This window comes from Cricetulus griseus, chromosome 6 (genome assembly GCF_003668045.3).
Source record: "Cricetulus griseus strain 17A/GY chromosome 6, alternate assembly CriGri-PICRH-1.0, whole genome shotgun sequence".
Lineage (NCBI taxonomy): Eukaryota > Metazoa > Chordata > Mammalia > Rodentia > Cricetidae > Cricetulus > Cricetulus griseus.
In genome coordinates, this window is record NC_048599.1 from 66,014,898 (window position 1) to 66,042,428 (window position 27,531).

Below are 27,531 nucleotides of genomic sequence, written 5' to 3' on the forward strand. Positions count from 1 at the left end.
CAGAGATTAAGAGCACTGACTGCTCTTCCAGAGTCCTGAGTTCAATTCTCAGCAACCACAAGGTGGCTCACAACCATCCATTATGATGTCTGGTGCCCTCTTCTGGTGTGCAGATATACATGGAAGCAGAATATTGTATACATAATAAATAAATAAAATCTTTAAAAAAATTATTGTTTAAAAAAAGTTTTCAGGAGCATTCTTTTTTCCTTTTTTTTTTTTTTTTTTTTTTTTTGGTTTGTTTGTTTCCGCAAGGCAGGATTTCACTGTGTAGCCCTGGCTGTCCTGGAACTCACTCTGTAGACCAGGCTGGCTTTGAACTCCTAAAGATCTGCCTGCCTCTGCCTTCTGAGTGCTGGGATTAAAGGAATGGACCACCACTGCCCAACTAGTATTCTTTTAAGGAGTGTGTGTGTGTGTATGTGTGTGTGTGTGTGTGTGTATTAATATGAGATCAAAGGTGTTAGGCTCCCCAGAGCTAGCCTTATAGGTGGTTGTGAATCACCCGACATGGGTGCTGGGAACTGAGCTTAGGTCCTCTAAAAGACCCGGGACATGCTGTTAACCACTTAGTCATCTCTCCAGCCCCATCTCAGAAATCATTTTAAAGTTAAGTGAAGTATGAGTTTGGTCAACTCTGTCATTATCACTACTTTTATATGACTAATGAAAATCATGTTATAATCACTAAGCAATCATACTTGAAGAAAGTAAGAAAGTTAGGTGGTTCTTACATGGAAAGAATTGGGGCCACGAGATCCAGGGAGGCGATGAGAATTCCCAGCTCTGCTATGGCAGCAGTTAGAAGTAAGGCCCAGGTAGGTTCCCCATTGGCTTTGCTGTGACCAAAGACCTGTACACATGAAGGAAAATATCAGGCACAGGGGCACTGACCCAATGTCAAGTTTCAGACATCTGAAAAATAACAACTTTACAACAATCATATATAAACACATATAAAGGATTTTGAGGGCCTTCTACTAAAACTCTACATATCTGTACATCCAATTCTTAAGCTGAAAAAGAAAACATTTTTTTCATAAAACCTGGGAAAAGAGAAGAGGGCACAACAAAGCATCACTCACCCTAAGGAATGGTATGATGTTATCCTTCGCAATAGCCTGTAGCAGTCTAGGTGCACCTGTGAGGCTCTGAAGTCCAGCCCCACATGTTGAAAAGAAGGAGCCAATAACAATCACCCATGGGGATGGCCAAGATAAGGTGCCTACAACCAAATTACCTTTCACAGCATCCCCAAATCTGGGAAAGAAACAGTGAAAAATTAGGGTGACAATCACTAGTGAATTTTTCTGGCTTATAATTTTTACAGACACAAACTGAGGTAAACATGAATACTAAAATATGTAAAGGTACATAGCTTTCATAAAAGGGCACTAACAGCAGGCATTATGGGACATACCTGTAATCTCAGCCCTCAGGATGCTGGGGCAGGAGGATTATGAATTTGGGCCAGACAAGTCTACATTTTGAGTTCAAGACCAGCTCAGGATGCACAGCAAGAACCCTGTCTAAAAAGAAATTACTGGGCTGGGGGTATAGCTTAGCATATTTCTGAGGCCCTGGGTTCAACCCCGCAGCACTGTAGAGGGGAAAATTAGTATCTGTATTAAGAAAAACCACCAGTACAATGCAGTTAGAAAACAAGCCAAGTTTCACTTAGAGATTTCTCTTTCTAACTGGCAATGAGTCTGCTTTGAGGTGGAAATTGGAAAAGTGCAGAAAAACAGAAAGCAGGGAAGAGGTCCACAATAGTTTAAAAAATTCATTAATTTTTTTAATTTGTCTGCATGCATGTTTGTGTACCATGTATGTTCCTGATGCGTGCAGAGGCTAGAAGAGGATGTCCAAACTCCTGGAGCTGGAATTACAGGCATTTGTGAGCAGCCATGTAGGCGCTAGGAACTCAACGTGAGTTTGATTTCTGAGAATTGCAAAAATTTTGTGTGCTTCATTTACTTTCATAGTTTCATGGCTTACAACCACATTAATACATAAATACATAACTTATACATTCTACTTCTAATGGGTATTTGGATTCTTTTTTATTTGAACCATTTAAGAATATTACCACTTTGATTCTCAATGCATATGCACAAACATTTCTGCTGAATATAGCCAGAAGTGAAACTACTAAGATACAGGTATGGACATGTGCAACGTAATTTTTCAAACTAGAACTGAGTAAATTCACCACTGTTCCCTTCCAATAAAACAGTATAGTTGATACACTATGCCTTATACATACACACTTACACATACACTTTGGTACCTATTTTCCTCAACAATATTTATAATAGCTTGTAGTAGGATTCCTGCCTATCAGGAATCAGGGGAATGTAATATGAAAATAAGTATCTGCAATACAGGGTGGCAAAGTGCAACACCACAGTGTGTTCAATATAGTGTGTAGACAAAGGAGGAGGGATTCTATTTGGAGGTGAAGACGGAAAACTACAGGAGAGAAGACCCTTCGCTTAGTCTTAAGGAGGATGCAGTGAGTTCCCAGTAGGAATAACCAGCCCAAGCAAAGGAAACAACACAGACAAAGGTATACAGAAAGAGCATCGTGGTGGCAGCATGGAAGAAGGTGGTAAAACTCAAAGGGAGATTACTATGTGATTATAAAGAGAAAAAAAGTTGAACCTCAGTAGGGAGTGATAGGATCACTGAATAGTGGAAAGTAGACAGAATTCACAGGCCTTAGAAAAGACTTGGGTGATGGGTGACAATGAGGAAAACACCTATGCTAGGACAATACCTAGGTTCCTTTGTGACAGGGAGTGAAGTGAGGGTGTTAACCAAGATGTGAAAAATATAAGAATTAGCAAGTTTCAGGAAGAGATCTATCCACAGAAATCTCACAGAACCTATCTGAGAAAAGAAGCAGTAAATGCTAAGTAGTTTTCTGAAGGAAATCAGTGTCCCACTTCCATTTAGAATGCCAAGTGTGAGTGGACAGCTGCCGCTCTTGAGAGCAGATGCCAGAGACACTACGCAGTTCACTTGTCCTGCTCTACTTTCTACAGCATTCTAGCAGCTCTTGGTGTACAGGAAAAGTACTTAGTATTTAGACAACTTCACAGCTTTTGGGGGGAAGAGCTACATTAGTTAGTTATGTCTTACATAACAGCATTGGTCCTTATTATTTAATAATCATTTACTGCTTGAGGGAGGAGGAATAATTAATCCCATAGCTTTGATGTTAGCATGAGGAACACTGCAAAAGAAAAAAAAATTTATCCTCTCATAGGATAAATTATGCACATATACTTTAATCTCGTTTTAAAAACTTTTTTTGTATTGCTGGGATCAAACCCACAAGGTCATGGATATATATTCCCCTGTATGTCTGACACACACACACATACAAACACATACTCTCTCTTCATATATATGTATATATACATACATTTTAGTTCAATACATACACTTTCTATTTTATTAGTTATGATTGACACCTTGGCCTGGTTTGAAATTATATCTGTGTTGACACTATGCTGAATGACCAGATGTCATGGAAGACAGACACATGGTTGTTATACTTACTTGTCTCTGAGAACAACTCCTTCAATACATGCACCAAAAAGGACAACGTTGCTTAAATCTATTATGCTGAGAGTCAAGGAGACTGTTATCCTTTACCTTTATACAGTTACTACACTCAGGGTGATTCTTTCATCATATAGAGAGTTGCTAAATTTACTAATCCTACAAAATCCTTCTTTAATGATGACTATGAAGCAGGGCAACTATCTGGCAAATGAGGTAATGGCAAGAGATGGCATTATTATTCTTAGATAAAAATACTGATCCTTTTAGTTCTACTGCATGATCCCATCACCATGACTCAAAGGATACACACAAAGGATGTGGTCAGGATGGCAAGGACGGTTCCAATGGGAATGGACTTCTGAGCATCCTTCAGATCTCCAGATCTGTTTGACCCAGCCATGATACCTGATGAGGGGAAACACCAAGGTAACTTCTTGGCTTTCTGGGCACTTTGATGCTCATACTGATACTGAAGACTGAGGCAAACTTAGAACACTGAGGATATAAGTCTAAATCCTAAGAAAACATGCTCACTGTGGCTGATGGCTTCTAAAACCTAACAGCCCACTCCCTTACCTGTGACAGAAGGAAAGAAGATCCCCACAAGAAGAGTGAAGGAGGTGGTGATGTCGGCAAGGACATATTCATGGTTTAAGCTGCCCAAGACATCGGATGACCTGGCTGATGGCTTTTCAATGATCTCACCCTTCAGTAAATAATTACTCCAAAGGTTTTCTGCAAAGGGTGAGGAGTGGGGTGGGTAGGAAAGAGGATATAAGGATATAAGCAACATGGAAGTAATGTAAGTACATGATTTCTTATCGAAACAACTTTCAATCAGAGACCTCCACAGTTATTGTTACAATTACTATACTGGAGACTTAACCAAGAGCCTTTTACATGCTGGGCAAGTACTGTGCCTACCTCCTCTTCAGCCCCTTCAGATCGTTTTTAAAGCCATTGTTTCTTCAACATGAACACATATAAGTATTGCAGAATATAACCAATGCTATTTCTCATTTGTCCTAATTTTTTTTTCCAAGACAGGGTTTCTCTGTGTAGCTTTGGAGCCTATCCTGGCACTCAGTCTGTAGACCAGGCTGGTTTCGAACTCACAGAGATCCGTTTGCCTCTGCCTCCCGAATGCTGGGTTTAAAGGCGTGCGCCACCAATGGACGGCTGAAGTTTTTTTTTTTTTTTTTTTTGGTTTTTTGAGACAGGGTTTCCCTGTGGCTTTGGAGGCTGTCCTGGAACTAGCTCTTGTAGACCAGGTTGGTCTCGAACTCACAAAGATCCATCACCAGCTGAAGTTTTTTTTTTTTTTGGTCAGTTAACTTTTCTAATACAAACTAGTAAAAGCAGACTAAATTAAATGCCCCATTAAGCCTACTTTTAGTTATCAAATGTAAAGTCTATTTTAAAAACAATTAGTATCAAACCAGTTTTTAACCTCCTAGTATGAACTTGCTTAAAGGGCAAAGACACTTATGAACAAAACATTTAAGATGGACGTCATTTAAGGAAAGAAGTTCAGAAATTCAGCTGAGCTAGGAAAAATGTGTGACTGGTGACATTAAAACAGTTCTATTTTAGCTATCACTGAAGGAAGATCACTGGCAACTTTTCAAGAATACATTGATTGAGTCAGACACAGTGGCCAAACCCCGTAGTCCCAGCTTGTCAGGAGCCCGAATCAGAAGGAGTTGCTGTAATCCCAGAAGTTGGATGTCAGCATGAAGAATATTGCAAAACAAAAATATTTTATCTTACCCTAGCCTAAAAAGTCACCTGCCTGCCTTTGTCTTCAAAAGAAGGCAAATTTAAGAGATGTACTCTGCAAGGGAACTCTAAATACCGATAATTTCACTGAGAGAAAGGCAGAAATATTCTGGGTATGGTGGTGCATGCCTATAATCCTGCCAGTACTCAGGAGGCTGAGGCATGGGGAGTGAGTTTAAGGTCATCAATGAATACACAGGGATCCATGCCATGTTCAACAGAAAAGTCTTAGACAGCGGGCTGGGTGCAGCTCCGTGGTACAGTATACAGTATGTGGTGCTTGTCAGACCCAGCCCCTAGGTTCAACCCTCACCACTGCAATTACAATCATCACCTTTTAGGTCTAGGTCACTGGCCCTAGTGGGGAAGCTACTGCCTGTGTTTGCTAAATGGACATGCTGTGGTTGTCAAATTGCCCTCTAAACAACTTCTGTATTAGTGTTGCTATCAGCTTTGGTCAGGGAAATTTCTTTTTTGCAGTAGGCAGTGGTAACTGTGGATGTTCATTAATGGCTGGTCAAAGTGATAAGAATAACTGACTGTTTAATGTTTAGTCATAAAAATATCTGTCACCCCATTTAAGGCTCAGGGAACATTGTGGGAAAGGGGGCTGGAAGAATGGGAAATCCAGAGGAAGGGAAGGAATGATACTGAATGCTGACTTGTGATGTGGTCCTTGCATGCTTGAACTCACAGCAGCTCTGATTACCTGCACAAGATCTTCATAAGGTTGGCTCTATCAATATCCTGTCCTATGAGGAATAGGGCACTCACAAGACCCCATCCATCCCTGAGGCTTTATACCCAGCTAATGTTTGATGTGGGAGGGAGAGACTTTTTTTCTTTAGTCACGTAGCCACTGTAAGGAGCCCAAACTGCTATAAACAACACATCACCCATGAACCTGTAAGCAATCCTAAACAAATATATAATATGCATGTATAAAGTATAATAATAAACATCATTATACATAATATATTATAGTAAAATGCAAAAAAAAGAGAGACAAAAAGAGTCTAAGATTGAAACGCTCCCTCCCCCCACTTTCCTTAAAGAAAAAAGCAACATGAAACAAAACGAGTCTAATTAACTTACCAGTAATGATACCACTAGCCAGCCCAGGAATGCCTTGGATTGAGGTGACATTATTGTGAACAAAGTACTCATCACAGGTGGCATTAAAAAACTGACTTGAGTTACAGAAGAATCCCCATAACTTTGATGGCATTGTCATGTTGTTAATGTCCTTGGTCTTAGAGCAAACGTCAAGGTGTCTTGATGAAAGGGTGCGGTTGCCCAGCATGCAGACCCTAAAGCAAAGCAAACGATAAGAGAAGATCAGGAAGGGGAAAAAATAACAGAGAAAACTAAGTTTTAAAGAGGAAAAGCAGATTAGTAAAGGGAAAAAACTATCCCATTTCTCAGAGATTCTACTGCCATGTGTAGGAAAGGAAGAGCAATATTGACCAGCACTGTGAATCATGGTGACTTGCATTTTCTGCCAGTATAATCCTCACAGATCTCACTATATTTTAACATTTATCTTATATGGCTGGAGAAACTGGGGTTTACAGAGATTCAATATTCTGCCTAAGATCAAGGTCATACAAATGATAGATACAGGTGATACTCAAACACAAGGACTGTACAAAGAAACTATACTGAATTATCTTCTGAATATATTTGGCTATTTCAGGCCAGAAAGAATCCTGGAGGGGCTAGGGTGACGGCTCAGTGGTGTTCAAGTGTTTGCCATAGAAGCATGAGGTCCTGAGTTCAGATCTTCAGCACACAGGCAAAAAGCCTGGCAAGGTCATACATGCCTGTAATCTCACAGCACTGGGGATGGGGGCGGGTGAGGAGGACAGACAGAAAGGCTGGGTTTGCTGGCCCGCCAACCTAGCTAAATAATGCAAACAATGGTGAGTTTAGCCAGGGAGACTCAGGGAATAAGACAAAGAGCAACAGAGGAGGACACCTGATACCTTCTTGTTTCCACATGTACACATACCAACACCCTGCCGCCGCCACTACCACCAAATCCCAAAGTACTTCTGCTCTTATTTTCCAAAAATATTCCCCAATGCTCATATTTTCATATGTTTGTTTTCTTTCAAGGTTGGGTGGGGGTGCGGGGTGGGGGGATGGAAAAAAAGAAGGTCGAAAATGAAAGGAAGGGGGGGGTTTACATTCCTAAGAGCCTTTGGAACTGCCTGTCCTGCTGAGCCTTCTGGCTACTGTTGTAGGACAGCCTGACTAGACTTAAAGGCACATCCCTCTATGGCCCAAGAGAAAACCATTTTTGACCTTAAGCCTAGAGGAAATTTAAGGATAATACAAACATTAACTGCAGATTTATTTTTCTCTTCTACCCAGAGACATAAACAAGGATGGAGTAATAGAACCATAGTAAAATACTTCTGAGAGCAAACAAAACAAGGTTTAGAATTTGCAGTGTGTTCATACATACATAATGAACTGCGTATCTATTTCTTGCTTTAACAACTCTTAACAATCCCTAGTTTTGTTTCACAGTTCCTCTACAGTTTCTTTTTAACACATTATGCTGGAATTTTTAAAAACAAAATAACATACACTGTGATTGTTTTTCCAGCTAAACAGAAGTGGAGAAGCCCCAAAGGGGAACCTGAAGCAAAGTGGAAATTCCAGTGTTGAGATACAGCTAAAATGTTGCACCTAAAACTTTTATAACTCTGAAAAGGATCTTTAATTATTTTATGGCCCCTAAGTAAGTAAAATGAAAGCTTATGATGGACTCTATTACTGACATCACATAGAAGCAATACCAAATAGCAGTCAGGAAATCACAAAGTTCATGCTCTTGCCCTACCATTAGTTGACTTTGGGAAAAGTCATTCATCTTCTTTGGATTTGTTTTGTTTTTCATTATGAAAAAATTTTTTTTCTGTAACCTACTTAAATCAACACAGAACCAATAAATTTGATGCCAGCTGATCCGTATGACTTCAAAAGCAACTTCTGTCACAAGATTAGAAATAACTGAGTGCCAACCCAGCCTTGGTATCACAAATCAAAGGGAAAATAGGTCAGTCTGTGAGTGAAGGCTCTGTACAAATCCATCAACTCACTACCATACTGTTTATGGCAGGTAATGTCCTCTACACATATATACATGTGATATGACATTCATTTCCCTTTATTTTATACCTAGTAACTCTTAGCAGTTATGGCACCAAGCAGGAATAAAGAAAGTAATTAAACAAATTAGGTAATTCTTTAAAAAAAGAAAAGACTTATTTAATGTGTGGATGTTTTGTCTACATGTATGTCTGTGCACTAGCTGAGTGCCTGAAGCCTATAGAAGCCTGAAGAGTACATCAGATCCCCTGGAACCAGAGCTGTGAGCCATCCTGGATATGCTAGGAATTGAACTCAGGTCCTCTGTGCTTGTAGCTACAGAGTCCTCTCTCCAGACAGCTACTTTAGAATTCTTTTGAATTGGTTTTTATTTAAAATGCCTTATAAAGGTTGCTGGTAATGACTATGACTGCAAAGTTCTTCACAGATGGCTCACATAAAACACAATCACTAGCTGTACCTTAATGGATGGCTACAGCTGTTAGGTCTACACTTCGAAAGTCAATAGGACAGTTTGTCAGGAAGCGAGACCTGCTGGGAAACTGGGCAAATAGGGAAATCACTCCATGAAATTCTGATGGAAATGTTCACATCACCATACACTGTCACTGACTACCCAACGATGACTAGGTGAAAACCTAGGCACGTACGGAAAGTGTGGTGGAGCAAAGGAAGACTTGATGGCACCAGCGTAGATAGCCAGAATGGACACAATTACACAGGCCAGGAAAAGTGAGGCAAACTTATTCACATAGCGTACGCCGATGAATACCACTAAGACCATGAGGACTAAGAAGGCTGTGCCATAGACACGCATGTTATTTAGCATGGCTGCTGATTCCTTGAGTGCATCATCAGTGCGAAAGATGGCAGCTCGAGGGACAATATACACCTGTTAGAGAAAAAAAAAAAGAAGCAGAGAAGAAATGGCATCATTAAAAACAATCAAGTAGAGAAGCTTTAGCAGTTTGTTACTTTTATTAAGGAAAGGAAAACTGAAAACAAAAAAATGATTAAAACAATTTTTTATCCTTTCTTCTTCTATTCATTTGGTTTTAGAAAGGGTCTCATTATGTAGCTCTAGTTGGCCTAGAACTCAAAGAAATCCACCTGCCTCTGTCTCCAAAGTACTGAGATTAAAGTTATGTACCACACTGGGCTGGAAATTAACCAAATTTTTATTTGGCTCTAGAATAGAGCCAAATGTTATTTCATGGATTATTTTTTGTTTTCTAATTGCTACTGTGAATATCTACATTCTCAAATGGGAGAAAGAAAAAAATGATTTTATTTAAAAGGCTATAGAAAAGATTTATGAGTAGAGAATGAAACCTCTTTCATTGGGATAAAGTTATTAAAAAGAAAGGTCAGCCAGTGACATGCTTTGCTGCACAAAAATTAGTACTTGAGTTGGATCCCCAGGACTTATATTAAAAAGCCAGCCATGGCGGCATATGCTTGTGAACTTAGCATTGGGAAGGTGAAGACACGAGGACACCCAGGGCTGACTGGCCAGCCAGCTGGAGGTGGTGAGCCCCCTGTCCCAATAAAAGACCCATCTCATAAAACAAACTAGATGTCTCCTGAGGAACAACAGGTGAGAAACCAGCTTGGTCTCTGGCTTCTACACACATGTATTCAACACACCAAAACACATACATATATGGTATAAACAAATGAGCTTTATTTTACTTTCCGACATTGGCATAGGTCTTTTCTACCTTGATATGAACTCCCTGGCTGAGGTGACAAGAGTTAGGAACATTCAGATAGAGGGGAAGGACAGGCAGGTGAAGGACACCTCAACCTTCCTGCTTCAGAGTCATGGTAAGAGCACAGTCATAGCAGTCATCCCCTGACTGGCTGCCACACCTGATCTCAGAAACTAATATCTAAGAAAACAAACCCAGGAGCTTCTAGATAACAGATCATAATTACTTACCAGAAAAATTTCAATGGCACCAAGAATATACATGGCTGCTGCAAATGTGGTGCCAAGATAAAAGCAGAGGCCAACAGCCCCACCAAACTCTGGGCCCAGGGCCCGGGAAATCATGAAGTATGAGCCCCCAGCTGCAAGACAAAACAGATGCAAACAGAACAAAATGAGGGTATCACTAAGATGATTGTAAACAAGTCATAAGTTTTAATTCAAAAATATGTACAAATCTCTGTGAGTTCGAGACCAGCCTGGTCTACAAGAGCTAGACAGCTTCCAAAGCCACAGAGAAATCCTGTCTCGGAAAACCAAAAAAAAAAAAAAAAAAAAGATATTTGGGAAACTCTGAATGTAACAAAGTAGATATGCTAATGGGAATATGATGTACCCAATACTCTACATTTTGCCACTATTAGGAAAAAATAGAATACTTCCGACAGCAATATGATGGTCTAATAAAATATATTTTATAAACTAAGAATGTGACTGAAATTAAAGCATTGTAGTCTAAAAATAATGAAATTTCAAAGATAGCATCCTGAAGCCAAACAGAATTTGTCTCTATGGCTTTCAGAAGGTGACGCTGTTACAGTACATGATGAACAACAAAATAAACACATTGAGTTTCTTTGGAGTTTATACCTCCTGCTTTACAGCATAAACACAGTGATTAATTGATGATAAACCCTGAAATTCACACTTGGGTTACTGACCTGGCACCACTCCATTAGTGGCAATGGCACTCATGGAGATGGCAGTCAACATTGTCTGTAGAGAGAAAAAAGAATTTTATTACTGGGTAAAGCTGACATTTCTGTACTTTCCCATGTGTGGACTTTGGAACATTTACAAACATTTAACTCTACCTACTTTTATAAAGAGTTGTGGTGTAACATTCAAAAGGAATAGCTAGGGAGACAACACTGGGAAGAAGGCTAGACTCAAACAATACAGGTAAGAGAACCACAAGAACAAATTTAAAACATTACCTAGTAACACAGTACATAAAGGTCTTCAAGGAGGCACAGTGACTAGCTAGTAGGCTGCTGTGGTACAGACGAGAGGTAAAATCTACAGTGTGATAGTGGGGTAAGGAGGAGAGGCTGCATATGAAATATCTCAGAGAGAAGAGACTGGCCGTGGTGAATGGCAACCAAGGAGTCAAATACGGCCTTGAAGCCTCAAGCTTGAGAAACTGGGAGTGGGGAAGGCAGTGCCATTAAGTTATTAATGACAAAGATTAGGTCTGCTTAACCTGCGTGGTTAGTACTCAGCTGAGCATGATGCCTAAGGAGGATACAATGTTTACCAAAATAAGGGACAGCAGATTGATGGACAGGGATGGGATATAGAAAAATGAGCAGTTTAAATTACAGGAAAATGAGAATGTGCTGAGTAAGTGAGAAAAGAGCTGACAACAACTGAGGAATTTGTGGGAATAACATAAGCAAGGAGACTTCAAAGTGAACCAAACCAAATCCAGATTCACCTTACCTTCCCAGGAGCTGTCAATTTTATTTTTCATTATATTTGAGAATAGTGTACACATTTTCTAACATTCTCCTGTTGCAACATCAGTGTTTTCAAGCCCAAATTATCCAGATTTTGAATTACTTAAAGACCTGCATTTTGTTTTTTATTTCCAAAAATCTAGGATACGATATAATACATAGGAAATAATGGATAATGGGTGCTGAATGGAAATCCTTTAGATTTTAAGATCAAAATTCTCTCTCCTGTTGGGATCATGAGTCTCCATGTATTTTCTATTCTTGCTCCCTCGGAGGTCAAGTGCATATACTCTTGGCAGTGACATGCCACAGGCGAGCTCCAGGAGCCAATGCAGGAGGACTTACACAGCAGCAGCAGATAAGGACAATTGCAAAGGCTTGAAGGACTCCAGCTGTGCCCACTACCCAGGTAAGACGAAGAAAGAGGATCACTCCAAAAATATTTTGTAGACATGGGAGGTAGACACCCATGAAAGTACCCATTTGGGGGCTCTGGAAATAAAATGTAAGACAAGGAAAATTATATAGTTAGTCATAAAAGATGCTTAGATTTACCACATTAATCTCAAAGCACAGACAGTTTAAGCAATATCTTCAAAGGTCTCTTAGTAAAGTCCATCACCATACTTCCATTATCCTTACACATTTGTAATTTAGGTAAGTTCCCACATTTCTATCATTACTAAGCAATGGACCACTCAACAATCTCAAAATGTCTATGCTTCAAGAACAACTTGTAGAAATCCTTGAAAATTAGGTACAAATTCTTCACAATAGTTGGTAAATGAAGCAGATAGTCAAAGTTAAAACTTGAGGGCCATTTGGTCCCTTTGCCAAGAGCTGAACTAACTACGTGATTGGTATAATTTTATTCTAAGAACAGTAACAGTTAAAAAAGAAAAAAAGTCTAACAGCTACTGGGTATCATTATTATGGTGGATGCCTATGACTCTAGCACCTGGGAGACTGAGGCAGGAGAACTTTAAGTCCAAGGTTAGCCTGTGTTATATTTGAGACACCATCTGAAAAACAAAACAAAACCCAAAACAAACAAGCCTTTCTACCAGGCAGATGGCATCAAAGGCTGGGTTGAGATACTCCTGCCAACCAATGTGCTAACCCTTCTCCTGCTGATGTGGCTAACTTCCTCACTTGGACAGTTTCTGTTCATATCCACCATGTCAGAGGGTTTTCTCTGACCTACCAGAGTATCTAACCTTTCTAGCAGACTCTCATCAGTCTCATTTCTTTTAACTCTGTGTAAGTTTTGGTCAAGCATTACTTAACACTGAAGATGCTATATGCTTTAACAGAGTTTCAACAGCTTAAGAACTGGCTTCCCACATGAAGCTAGGGTACTGTATATTCTGTCTGGGCCATGCTGCCAATGCTCAGAGTGGTACCGAGTATATCAAGCAGTTTTTACAGTTTCTTAACACAGACTGATGCCAGGGGCATGTCTTAATCTCTTATATGTGGGGCTGCATTCTGAGGCCTCACCTTGGTAGGCTTCTTTTTTCCCTCAGTGATGTTCTCTGCCTCTTCATGTTCCTTTGCTCCCTGTGTCAAGTTAGTATAGTTGGCCATGCGGTTGAGGAGAGACGACACCTTTGGTCTGGTGTCCATTTCTTCCTATAAAGTCAGAAATAATTTATGAAGGATACAGAAATGCAGCAATGAAATAAACTTTCTATCAGGACTCAGCAAAATAAATGCTAAAATATTCACAGGTAAACATTTTAAGAAAATTCTTCAATGAGACAACTTGTTCCTGACATTTGAAAGATTATACAGAGCTGAGAGTACAGCTCGGTGAGAGTGGTTGCCTACATGCACAAGGTCCTGGGGCTAATCCCCACGGACTGATTAGAAAAAAGACTACACTTGATGGCAACAAGTTAAGGTAGGATACAAAGTACTGGGTTTCATTGAGGTTTTTTTCATACAAACGGTAATTATACTTTTGTTTTAATCTCTTCCCCTCCTCCTCTGCTTTCCTAAATTCCTCCGGACTCTGATGGGGGATGTCGTTCTGTATGCTGTGAATATATGTTTCTCCTATTGGTTGATGAATAAAGCTGTTATGGCCAATGGATAGGCAGGATGTAGCCAGGAAGAAGTGTAGGCAGGGCTACCAGACTAGGAGAATTCTAGGAAGAGGAATGCAGAGGGTGAATCACCAGAGAGACGCCATGGAAGGTGGGATGCCCGGACAGTCTCCCATAAGCCAAGGCCATGAAGAGATACACAGATTAATAGAAACAGGTAAATAATTAAGAGAGAGCTAACCAATAAGAAGCCTGAGCCATCAGCTGAACAGTTTATAAACAGCTACAGGACTGGGTGGGAACAGAAACTTATGTCCTCAAGGTCCCTCCTGCCCTCATTTGTCTCCTCTGCTTTCACGTTACAGACATTCTATTACCCTCTCTCTCCACTTCTCTGCCCGCTTAAAGCCTTTTCCTCTCTCTCTTTTACACACACACACACACACACACACACACACACACACACACACACACACACACACACGGGAGAAAACATGCCTTGTTCAGTATTTGTCTTAATTTGCTTAACAATGATTTTCAATTCCAAACACTTTCCTGAAAATGGGATGATTTCGTATTTCCTGTGTGGGCTGGAAAGATGGCTTTAGTAGATAAGAGCACTTGCTACTTTCCCAGAGGCCCAAGTTCAGTTCCCAACATCCACATGGGGAGGCTCACAACTACCTGTAACTTCATCTCCTGGGAGTTGAGGGAAATATGAGTCCTCTTCTACTCCCCCACTGACACATAAATAATAATATTACCTCAAAGAGTGCCAGATTTTTATCAAAGTACTCGTCTCCTTCTTCATAGTTGGAATTGCTGAGATAAGCATTTCTAGCTTTCTTATGTCCATCATCTGAAAAAAAAAAAAAAAACAAAGACAAACATTGGTTTTTCATCAGTATTGAGACACCAGCACCAATAACTATGTTGCCTCTGTGGATAGAGACCAGTTCAAATTCAAGTTCAGCCAGAGTGGTAGACCTCAGTTAGCACTGTTTGGAGAATGTGGTATTTTTCTAGCAGGAGCAAAAGCAAATCAGGAATCCAAATAAATCAACATGAAGAACTGCCCCCCCTTTTTTGTTTTGTTTTTTGTTTTTTGAAGACGGTTTCTCTATGTAACAGCCCTGGTTGTTCTGGAACTCGCTCGGTAGACCAGGCTGGCCTTGAACTCAGAGATTCGCCTGCCTCTGCCTCCAAGGTGCTGAGATTAGAGGTGTGTGCCACCACTGCCCAGAATTCCTTTTCTTAATATAGAGATCTCTGGAGACAATAGAGGGCCTACCCTTAAGCTTACCCACAAATAAATAAGCAAAACACACAGTATTTCTTTCTTGGTATGTTATGCTACTCTAGATGTTGACTACTTTACAAATTGTTGCTGTTGATAATGGAAGAAAAAGCTATTTCCAGGGCCTGCCTTCTGACATTAAAAATTTATTGTGCCCGTGTGCATGATATGTGTGTGTGTGTGTGTGTGTGTGTGTGTGATGTGTGTATACTGTCACAGTGTACATGTGGAGGTCAGAGGACAACTTGTAGATTTGGTTCTCTCCTTCTACCTTTGTAAGAGTTCAGGGTATAAAACTCAGGTTGCCAGGTTTGCATGCCACGTGTCTGCGGAGCCATCTTGCTGACCTCATTTCTGATGCTATCAATTACATCAGGTGATTTAATCTATGATGATTACTTTTTAAAATTCTTTGAGAATTGCATACAATGTATTTTGAGAATATTCAGGACCCAATCCCCTTACTAGTGAATTAACCCTCTCATTGCTTCCAACCCGGCTTTGAGACTGCTGCTGCTGCTTTTTTTTGTTTATTTGACCTTCTTTCCCCATCAGGTCTAGTTTATGTTGTTCAGCTAGTTTAGGGATTGAGGTCTGCTCTGGTATGTGATCACATTATCAAGGTCATTGTCATTAAATGATGACCTGAATCTCCCTTTCCCAGCAATCACGAAATACTAATAGCTCCTCAGCTGGCACTAGGATTACATATCCACCTTCATTCCCACTATGCAGGAATTCTGTCTGGCTGGAGCCTGTGTAAGTCTTGTGCACGCTGTCACAATCACTGTGAGTTAATATATGTTTCTGTCTGGAAAACACTGTTTAATTTAAATTATCTACTACTTGTGGCTCTTAGTCTTTCTGCCCCATTCTCCACAAAAATCCCTGAGAATGAGATAATATAAATGTCCAAATTGGGGCTAAGCACTCTACAGTCTTTTGTTTTCTGCACACTGAGCAATTAGAGGTCATCAGTAATTTTTGAAAGAGTCTCACTATGAGGCCCAGACTGATCTCAAACTCTTGAATATTCTTCCTCAGCCCCAAATACTAGATTATAGGTGTGTATCTTCATGGCTAGCATCCAATATATTTTTGTATGGACTCTTCCATATTATTTTTATGTTGAAAGAGTTATTTAACTAAAGCTGATGAACTACCCAGTAAACAAAGAAGAAACAGTTTCTGAGACAGCAAAGTTTGTCTTCTATGAATAGTTCCTAATCTTTAGCTTTTTAAATTGTGCCTAAGTCACATGATTACACAGTCTGGCAAGAGAAGAGAAAAAAATGTGTAAATACTATTTAAAACTAACGTTTCCATTACTGAAAAATAAGATGCCTAATGTAAAAATGAAAGAACATTAAAGTGATATACATTACTTTAAATATGGAAGATGAGCCTGGCAAAAAGACAGCAAACTACTGAAATGAACTGGTCATCTGGAAGGACATAAGACTGATTTGAAGGAGTTCCTGATGGTCATGACAGGAGTACAGAAAAGTGATTGACACATAAGATATTCAAAACAACATTTTTAAAAAGTCAATGCTTTAAGGAAATGATATACAACTCTGAAAAATAACAGAAGAATCAACTATGCTGTCTACTTTGTGCTTAATATATTTGAGGATAATGATATAGCTACAGACTACTTTTCTTTATAGACACAGTACAGCTAATTTATGATACATGGAGCAGTACATAGGAAACCCATCACTTTGCAAACCCTAGTGAAAGTAATAGATCTAGGCAATTATCAAGAATGGCTATGAAAACCATTGTTCAAGGGCTGAGACATAACCTTCTGGTGGGCAAATGAAGATGATCATGGGCCTGCTGACTAATACATCATTGACAGCAAGTCACTATTCATCCTATGTATTCTTAGCCAAAGAATGGAAACTCAATCTAATTAAGACTCTCAGGGTTGCACACAATTACAAAGGAGGAACATGGTAAGCATACCCAAAGACATAATCACCAGAGTCAAAATGTAGGAGTCACAAGCTACATGAGTGAATTTTTACAGGCTAAAGCTTAAGATGTGACTGAAATCTAAGATACAAGCTAAATGAGTGAATTTTTACAGGTTAAAGCTTAAGATGTGACTGAAATCTAAGATATGATCTTTGGAATCCTCAAAATGTGAAGAGACTGACAAGACTGACTTCCACCTCCCACCCCCTTTTCAAGACAGCGTTTCTCTGTGTAGCTTTGGAGCCTGTACTGGAACTCCCTCTGTAAATAAGGCTGGCCTCAATCTCACAGAGATTCACCTGCCTCTGCCTCCCAAGTGCTGAGATTAAAGGCCACTGCCCGACTGTGGTGATACGTTGGGCTGGATAGATGGCTCAGTTGTTCTTTTCTAGAGGACCTGGGTTCAATTCCCAGCACCCACACAGCAGCTCACAACCACGTGTAAATACAGTGCCAGGGATCCAACATCCTTTTCTGGCTCATGAGCACCAGGCACACAAATATTTCTGCAGGAGCAGAAAGCACCTCAGAACTAGGCCACTGTCTGGCTCCATTGGGATCTGACAGCACTAGCCTCCAGCCCCAGTGGTCTTAGAGGACACCGAGGGGCCTGAGTTTCAGTTCTAGTGTGCCCAGGGTCCCCTGAGAAACTGGGGCTTTGGCCTCAGTGATCTTCAAGATTAGTGTGGGTGTGGGGTTTTGAATTCTGAGGTTCTAGCAGTCATTGCAGACCCCAGGAGTCTATACTACCATGGTCCCATTTTAGCCACACGCTACAGATTAAAGACGTGTGATCCCAAGTGCTGAGATCACCTTTGTGTGAGCTGTTTCTTTTAGGACTGGATCAATTTTGTGTATCCTTGAACTAACAGAGATCCATCTACCTCTTAATCCTGCGTCTTGGTATTAAAGGTGTGTACTACCACCCACCACTTTGCATTGTGGTTGCTGGGATTATAGGTGTGTATCACTACTGCTTGATCTCTACAGCTTGAGGAGGGGTTTGCTTTCTGAATCCTCAGGCAAGCTTTAATATATCATAAATAATATATCACTACACATAGCTACAGTGGGATTACCTGAGCTACTATACTTGACAACACTAAATTTCTCCAGTCCACATAGCTAAATTTCATGCAGATAACCCTCTAGTAAGAATCCAGAAAACTCCAAAGATGGGGAAGTCAAAACTGAAAGTTAAACATACTCTAGAGATATACAAAATACAACAAAGAAACACAAAGACTATGACACAGTCACCTTCCATGACCCATCCCAACCAAACACTCCCTTATGAGGGAATCCAAAACCATAGAGATAGATCAATGTCTAAGAATTCAGAGTGATGTGGATTAATCCTCTTGTACACTATAGAAGTTTGTCACTTGAATTGCTTTAATAAAATGATGACTGGCCGGTAGCCGGGCTGGAAGTATAGGCAGGATAACCAAACTAAGGATACTGGGTTAAAAAGAGCGGAGCCAGGGAGATGCCAACAGACACAGAGGAAACAGGATGTGTAGAAAATGAGGTAACAAGCCATGAGCCACATGGCAAACAGTAGATAAGAAATATGGCTCAATTTAAAGTAAAAGAGTTAGCTAGTAACAAGCCTGAGCTATCAACTGAGCATTTATGATTAATAGTATTACGTTTCTGAGTGTTTATTTGAAGTGGCTTGCAGGCACAGGAAAAAAATCCACCTACATTTAGAGTCTTACTTTTTAAAAGAATCAGTGGTCATATAGAAGATTCAAACAAACATGGACAAATTAAAGAGATCTATCCTAGACTTCAACAAGTCTCAAAAGTGAATGAAACACTAAATTGGAGATAAAAGTCCAAAATATAGAGGAAAAATTCAGCAAGGAGACTGAAACATTAAAAGATGAAACACTTGAGGTAAATGAGGTTAATCAAATAAAATCCACAATAGATGCCATCATGGACTGACAAGAACAAGCAGAAGAACAGATTTCAGAGATGGAAGACAAAGACAATACAATCATGTATATATATATCGTGTGGTGGTAGGTGCACGACAATGTAACTAATAGTGAAAATGTAACCCTGCAGTCAGAAAAACTAGTTTGACAGCATGGAATTTTATAGAGATGTACAGGGTTTTGGACTGGACAAGTATTTTAACAGCTATGTTAATATAGCTACATGGTGATTTTGTGTGTTTATTACAATAACTTTTTTTTTTCTGAAACAGGGTTTCATTCTGTAGACTGTCCTAGAACTCACAATGTAGACCCACTTGCCTTTGCTTCCTGAGTGGTGGTATTAAAGGCATGTACTACACTTTTGGCCCAATAATCTTAAAAATTACATTTACTTTTGTTGGTGTACATTTGGTGACATGTGCCACCTGCCATGTATGTGAAGCTCAAAAACAACTTGAGAGAGTTGGTTCTCTCCTTCTACCATGTGAGGCTCTGGGATTGAACTCAGCTCATCAGGCTTGGCAGCAAGCACCTGTATCCGCTGAGCCCTTGCTACACAATGCTAGTTTTTTTTTTTTTTTAAATGGTACAAACAAAACAAAACCAAAAATCAAAAACCATATGGAATGTGAAACTTTCTTTAAAATATTCTAGAAAGCTCCAAAAGATAAATTCAAGATTTTTTTTATTTACTCTATCATTATGAGCATCCTGTCCAGTCCTGCTGCTGCTGCTGTTGCTCGAGGTTAGGACACCTCCATCTTAAGCCCCAGGTGAATCACCGTATCAGTCAAATCTGGTTCTGGCTGTTTCTGTGCCAGCTTCTATTGTTTGGCTACTTAACTGCTTTGGAAAATAAAACAATTTCCATGGAGACTTTGCATCATAGGATGAGAATGATGTTTACAAGACCTGGTTGTCCTGATCTATCCTGACTCGGGACGATCATGAAAAGTAGAGGCTTTCCACAGAGAGAACACAGTTCTTGTCACATGTCATTATACAAGTATTTTGTGGTAAGGCATGGATCACTTCTCAGCTACAATATGGTGTCTGGCAACCAGTCAAACAGTACAGATTTTTCTGTAGTCTGGGTTACACAGGAATGCCAGAGACAATGGAATTTCTAGATTTTCCAAATAAAAATCTTTCTTGGCAAGAACTCAGAACCAAACACATATCCCAGGCCTCTTAAAGAGTATACAGGTTTCTGGGGCTGACAAGAAGTCTCCATAGTTAACAGCACTTAGTGCTCTTGCGGAGGATCTGAGTTGGGTTCCCTACTGGGAACCTTCATTAAAAAGCTCACTATTGTCTGTAACACACGTGGTACACATAAACTCATACAGGCACTCACACATTTATATACATTTTTTAAAAATCTTTTAAAAATAGATCACATAGAACCATAAGAAGATTGCTTTGTTAGATACCCACTGGGGCTGCAAGGCTGGCCGTGGCAGTGACCTGATTTCAGTACCTCAGTGTCACTGTCATGTTTCCTTCCTCTCATTTTACTACCCAGACAACATGGATACTGTGAGAAAGCTGCTGTGTTTCATGGAACAATTAAAAATAAAACTGACAGAACCACTGTTTCTTCTGAAAATTTTGTTTCTGCTTCTCGTGACACATCTATGTCCTTACATAACTTGCTTGTGCTGTTTCTTTTTGTGTGCGCTAAGGACTGAACCCTGGACTTTGAGCACACTATCTCCAAGCTATGCTCTCTCTCTAAACAGAAAAGGTGTATAGCTAATATTTTGATGTTGAAAGATCTTTATTGTTTGGTTCTATTATTTCTACAATGCTGGTCTTGTCAATTACTACTTACACTGTATTTTGGAACCAATATAATTTATAAAATTGTCCTTCAGCTTCCTGACCTTGTCCAATGGTCTTTGCTGGCTCCATCTAGCCAAAGATGGAACATTAAGAATACTTAATTTTGATGGCGGTGGTGGCAAACCTTTAATCCCAGCACTCTGGAGGCAAACACAAGTGGATTTCTGTGAGTTTGAGGCCAGCCTGGTCTACAAAGCCAGTTCCAGGGCAGACTCCAAAGCTACAGGGAAACCCTGTCTCGAAAAACAAAAGACAACAAAAAAAGAAAGAATACTTAATTTCCTCTGGCACACATCTGTGTTTGAACCACATCCACAAGAAAAGGAAAAATTGCCAGGTGGTGGTGGTGCACACCTATAATCCCAGCACTGGCAGACAGATCTCTGGGTTCGAGGCCAGCTTGTTCTACAGAGAGTTCCTGGACAGCCAAAGATACACAGAGAAGCCATATCTTGGAGAACGAAACAAACAAAACCAGAAAAATTGTCTCAATGTTGTAAAAAAAAATGAATGAGAAATTTGAAAAATGTGAGGCTTTTTGAGAAGCATGTTGGAAATGGAAGAATGTTAAGTATTCTGAGAAATACAGTAGATATAGGACATAACTAGTGAGAAAGAGAAGGGTGAAGGTAGTGCTTTTTCTTTTTTTTCCCCTACCTTTTTCTGAAAGAGATGTGAAAGAGTTCATGGGTTGGCATGTTTGTTTATTTTCAGTGATGAGGACTAAACCTGGGTAACTCATGCATGCTGGGTAAGCAAGCCACACTGAGCTACACTGCAACTGTGTAAGTTAAGCTTTTCATCTATACTGTTTGATTCAAGAGTCAGACAGGAGCACATTATGACTGACTGCTATATTTCTTCAGCTACAGTTTCATTACTCTTCAAAAAATCATGTCATATGTCCTAGGGTTTCGGAGGGACAGGATTTTGATGATGCATGGATGTGATGCTGTGAGACATTTTGTTTACTGTAATTCTTATGAACTGGTTGACAACTGAATTTAGATGCTTAATCACATCACAGTGGTTATTTTTAAGGGAGAGAAAAAACAGCTGTGATACTTTAATGTATCTGGTTAGCTTTCTTTTTGAGATATTAACAACTATTGATGATTAATGCCTGGATCCATTAACTTACGAGAGGTAAAATGTGATGATATTTTCATTCTCTTAGTCTTCATTAGTTCAAGAACTTCACACCAGAGACATTTTTAAAATCTACCACTTGGCTCTCAAGTGGTACGGTTAAATGTAAAACAGACTATTGATCTATTCTTCTCTCTCACTGAGCAGTTATTGAGTAGGCCCACAAGAACATTCCAATTATGAACAATTAGTTTATAATATGCTTATACTGGTTATATTACCTATCAAATGCTCCATCTACTTATATTAAAATGACTACATACTTCTTTAATACTAATAAAGTAAGTACATAAATTTCATATTTATTTATTTTTGAGGTGGAGTCAGGCTAGCCTCAACTCATGTACCTCAATGCCTTATCTTCCTAAGTACTCAGATGACAGGTGTGAACCACCATGCCAGGGATTTAAATTCATTTTTGATATATACCTGTCATGTATTTTTAGCAACTCGACAATGGCATTTGTTTATTTTGGAGACATTGGGGATTGAACCCAGAGAGCCTTATGCATGGCAGATAAACACTCTAACGTGGAGCCAAACCCCAGGCCATGGAGATAATCTTTTAAAATGCTACATGCAAGAAGGCCTACACAAGATCAACCTGCCAACACTCCAGCATGGAAGAGGGAGGAGCTCACAAAGCCCAGCCCCTTGCTGAACAAACTGACAGGAGATGCTTCTGGGAGAGGGAAGAATCCCTTTTAAGGGTGTGGTCCCTGGTAGGTCACTCACACTCCACTGGATGGCTCAACATCATGAGTATATGGGCAGCACAAACTGGACTCTAGTGGGTTGTAAGAATTAAAAAAAAAAGGCAGGAACTTTGGAGCAAGTGGGAAATGGAAATGGATCTGGAAGGTAAATATAATAAAAATACTTTGCATCCATGCATGGAATTTTCAGAAAAGTAACAAAAATATCATATTTAAGTTAAAAATACTACATGACTCAGATTACAAACACTTTGAGCTGGACAATGATTTTTTCATGTTGCCACTGTTAAGTTTTGATATCAAGGCTAAGAAAGAAACTAATTTAACAGTGTTTTTTTTGTTTTGTTTTGTTTTCTATGCTAAGAGACTGTACAAGACTGGATGTTTTCTATGCTTGCATGTTTAATAAAAATTTGTAACCCTGCCATGACTCACTGATGTTTGCTTGCCTGCTTTCTAAAACTTTTGAACTTGAACAATATACACGTGCACATATAAGGAAACGTTCATCAATTGCCAAGTACAGACTTTGATTCATTATCACAAGAGCAGTTTCACCTCCCATACATTACCTCAGACTGACCCTGAGTTTTGCAAGAGAGCTGATGAGTCAGTGGGAACAGTAAATACATTAAAATAACTGCAGCCTGTTGGCAGGAGCAGCACTTAGCAGGTCTGGAAGATGCTGTTTTAAATCCCATTTGGCAGGAAAAGTCTGAAAGATGTTATTATAAACTGAATCCAGCAAGCAAGACAATTGCACTAGTGTTCCCCACAGGTGCTGCTTAGAAACACCCAGGGTTGTGCAGGAGGTACTGGGAGTTTGGTTTCTGAGGTGCTGGGATTTGTTTATTGAGGTTCTAGGGTTGAGCCCAAGGTATGGTGCTTGCCAAGTTAGTATTGTATCACTGATTTACATCCCCAGGCCCAAAAGGGGGTCAACCGTAAAAAACATTATAACATAGTCTTTCTCTGTTTTATTTGTGAATGGTATAAATTCTTACCGTTCCATTTCACTTGTGAAGGCCTCTGTACCTCCATTGCATATATGTTCCTGGTCATATAATAAACTAGTCTTAGAGTTCTGAGCTTATCTTGGCAATTTCATAATTCAGGGGAGAAAAAAAATTAAGACAAGGTCTCATGTAGCCCAGGCTGGACTTGTAATCTTGATCTTCTTGCCTCTGTTTCCCATGTGTTGGGATTACATGAATAGACAGACAGACAGATGAGAGAAAGAGGAGAGAGAGAAAGAGGAGAGAGAGAGAGAGGAGGGAAAGAGAGGAGAGAGAGCAGTTTCTTCAATACTCTAGAACTTTTCTGTAAGCAAACAAGTCATATCAAGTTCTTTCCCTACTGTGGACTTTCTGATAACACATTTTCCACAGCTGCTATTGTATATTCTAACAGGTAAAAGCTCAGCAGTGTACAAACTCAGACACGCATACTATTATACAACGTAACTCTTAGCATAAAGTTCTTATTCTCACCCATAATTAAAGAAGTATAAGACAAACTAGAAATGGCATTCTTCCTATTAGCAAATGTAAAAAATACAGACTAATAAAATCAGTTTTGCTGGAGAGCTGGCTCAGCAGGTAAAGACCCCTGCTGCCAAGCCTGACGACCCCTGTTCAATGTCCACAACACACACAGTGGTAAGAGAGAACAGACACCTGAAAGTTGTCTTCTGACCTTCACACACATACTATGACATGCACATCACTTCCCTTATAAAATAAGTAAATAAATTAACTTTAAAAATGACATCAGATTTTGTAACAGAGGGCCAAGTATTCCTCCATACCTAGATCAGTGGGAGAGTTTATGGTGCTTTAACTTGTTTAAAATGTATGAACCATGTGAGAACACTTTGTCTACAAATGAGCCAACAACTTTGACTGCAGAGATGCAAGTATAAGATGCTTATTGCAAAATAATTTATTTAAAAAAAATGTGTGTGGGTGGGTGTTTTGCTTGCATGTATGCCCATGTGCCTGCCCCATGCACTCAGTGCTTACACTGGCCTGAAGAGGGCACTGGAGTCCCTGGAACTGCAGTTATACATGGTTATGAGCTGCCACGTGGGTGCCTCGAATTGAACCCAGGTCCTCTGGAAGAGCAGTCAGTGATCTTAACCAGCCTAGCCATCTCTCCATGCCCTTCAACATAATATCTTTAACAGTGTCCTAGAAATAACCTCAATGCTCAGGAAAAGGGGGAATTGGCTGAGTAAAATTGCAGTTAATACAATACTACTGCATTCTAAACAGGAATGAGGTAGAGCTTCACACACTGATACCCAGATAAAACGTTAACCAAAAAAAAAGCCCATCTGAATAATATAATGCCATTGACATAAAAAGGAAAAACCAATCATATGTAATAAGAACATTTATAAATTTGTAATTAAGTACTCAGGGAAGCAGAACTGATGTGGTGGGAGAAGAGGCCCTTGAAGGATTAGCTTTCTTTCTCTGATCTTCTATGCTGTTTGGATTCCTCATTGCAGGGTTTGTAGAAAGGAATCCAAGCTGTGAGTGAAGGTTTTGAAAAGCTCCAAGTTCTGAGAGCTTACAAATTCTTGTCAAATTATAATTTTCCTATAATGAACATTACCTAGAAGAAATCAATTTAACTTCTATAGCTTGTTTCATAGGAAAGAAACTGGAATATTAATTTGATAGGTTATTAAAGTCCATGTTGTCTATGAAAGCTTTCAGTAACTACATTTTTATTGTATCTTAACTTATTTGCGTGTGGGTACACATGCATAGTGTGTTGTGAAGGTCAGAGGACAACCTGAAGGTGTAAGCTCTCTTGTTTATTTGTGGTGTGTGGAGATGGTGTGTGGCTGCATGGGCCAGTGTGCTGTGAAGGTGTACGGTTTTTCCTCCCTGTCTGTGGGTCCCAGGGCTCAGTCTCAGATTGTCAGGCAAGGGCTTTAGCTGGTGAGCACCTCACAACTGAATGGCTTCCAGCAATTAAAATATGGTTCAACACCAACACCAGTAATAGAAGAGTATCTGTAAAGTTCAAGATATAATACAATATCCTATTATTTATTATTGTATGCATTCACAGAGGGTGTGTGTGTTCATGTGCCATACTGTAAGAGTGGAGGTCAGAGGACACTTTGTGGAGTCAGTGCTCTCCTGTCCCTTCCCCTATACATGGGTCCTGGGGACAAACTCAGGTTACCAGGCTTGCATAGCAAGCACCTTTACTTGATGACCCATTTTAACCTCTTGAAAAATTATGTGTGGGCCGGGCGTTGGTGGTGCATGCCTTTAATCCCAGCACTCGGGAGGCAGGCAGGCGGATCTCTGTGAGTTCAAGGCCGGCTTGGTCTACAGAGCGAGTTCCAGGACAACCTCCAAAGCTACACAGAGAAACCCTGTCTTGAAACAAAACAAAACAAAACAAAAATTGTGTGTGGGTAAGCCTGCCACTGCACATGTGTGAAGAATACTGTCTTCTTTGCAATACAATCCTAGAAAAAGAAGTTCTAGGATTATTTTAACTACAGACTATGTAAAATTAATTTTTTTCTTTTTTTTCTTTGAGCTCCAAACACGACTGACTTGCATGACAATCCCAGTTCCCTTCTCCCTCTCCTCCTCCCCTACCACCCCCAACTAAAACCCTACCTATCACATATCCTTTCTTCTAATCTACACCTGACTCAACCTTTCTGCTCCCTCATGACCTCTGCATCCCTCCTCTTCTTCCCTTCTCATTCTCGTAGCTCCCTCTGCCCTCTTCCCATGTTCTCAATTTGCTCAGGGGATCGTGACCCTTTCCCTTCTTCAGGGGACAAAGTTTGTCTCTTTTAGGGTCGTAAAATTACTTTTTTAAATGTAATTAAACTGAGTTTTAGTAATTAATTACAAAGGCAGCTGCCTATAGCTTACCAAGTTAGAGATAAACAGAGAAAGACTTGGGGGTGAAAAGTAAAACGAAAGAACCCAGAAGAGCAGCAGAGTGGGGAGTCAGTGATGTCTATTAGTAAAATGGGCAAGGGGGACTTTTGAGAGTCACTTCCAGAGCAATACTATACCTAACAGCTGGCTGTGCTCCCCTGTGATGGAGTTCTGATTCGGGTCTGAAAAACAAACAATTGAAAAGGATAGAAAAAATTGAATGACCAAAACAAACAATTATTTAAAACTCAAGCAATGAAAGTCAAGCAAGATAATAAGCAAAAACTTAAAAAAAAAAGGAACATTAACAAAAGGGTTTAAAAAAAAAACAACCAGAATAACTATTGTAAAATAATTACCACATTCTTCAATAATTAAACACTGAATTACTACATGAAACAACAATTCCAAATCTAGCCCCTAAAACACCTGAAAACAGGAACTAAGAGAGATATATAATAAAGTTTCTAGTGGCATTATTCACAAGAGTCAAAGGCAAAAACAAAAAAATAGTGCAAGGTGTCCTCCAGCAAATGAATGAGTACCTGAAATGTGGTACGCATATCGGATGGAGTATTACTTGGCTATAAAGAGAATGGAATTCTGATCTATGCTCTGTAAAACACAGATGAATGTGAAACACTATGCTGATGGTTGTGGGGGGGAAGCAGACAGAAAGAATAGGTATTATATGATTAC

General features: G+C 39.7%; 1 protein-coding gene across 3 annotated transcripts in view; it reads right to left on the bottom strand.

Annotated features, from left to right (window-relative positions):
* Positions 1 to 27,531, bottom strand: part of Slc12a6 (solute carrier family 12 member 6) — an 80,570-nt gene that overhangs the window by 15,516 nt on the left and 37,523 nt on the right. For 2 of the 3 annotated variants that reach the window (XM_027422277.2, XM_027422279.2), the window contains exons 2-14: positions 26,970 to 27,014; positions 14,735 to 14,829; positions 13,423 to 13,554; positions 12,268 to 12,414; positions 11,125 to 11,179; positions 10,415 to 10,545; positions 9,123 to 9,364; positions 6,448 to 6,662; positions 4,150 to 4,308; positions 3,880 to 3,978; positions 3,568 to 3,625; positions 1,086 to 1,260; positions 735 to 853 (exon numbers count right to left, since the gene is read on the bottom strand). In XM_027422277.2, coding sequence (XP_027278078.1) covers positions 735 to 853; positions 1,086 to 1,260; positions 3,568 to 3,625; positions 3,880 to 3,978; positions 4,150 to 4,308; positions 6,448 to 6,662; positions 9,123 to 9,364; positions 10,415 to 10,545; positions 11,125 to 11,179; positions 12,268 to 12,414; positions 13,423 to 13,554; positions 14,735 to 14,829; positions 26,970 to 27,014 — 1,672 coding nt within the window. The remainder of the gene's footprint in view (positions 1 to 734; positions 854 to 1,085; positions 1,261 to 3,567; positions 3,626 to 3,879; positions 3,979 to 4,149; positions 4,309 to 6,447; positions 6,663 to 9,122; positions 9,365 to 10,414; positions 10,546 to 11,124; positions 11,180 to 12,267; positions 12,415 to 13,422; positions 13,555 to 14,734; positions 14,830 to 26,969; positions 27,015 to 27,531) is intronic. The other variant, XM_027422278.2, reaches the window with a different exon arrangement.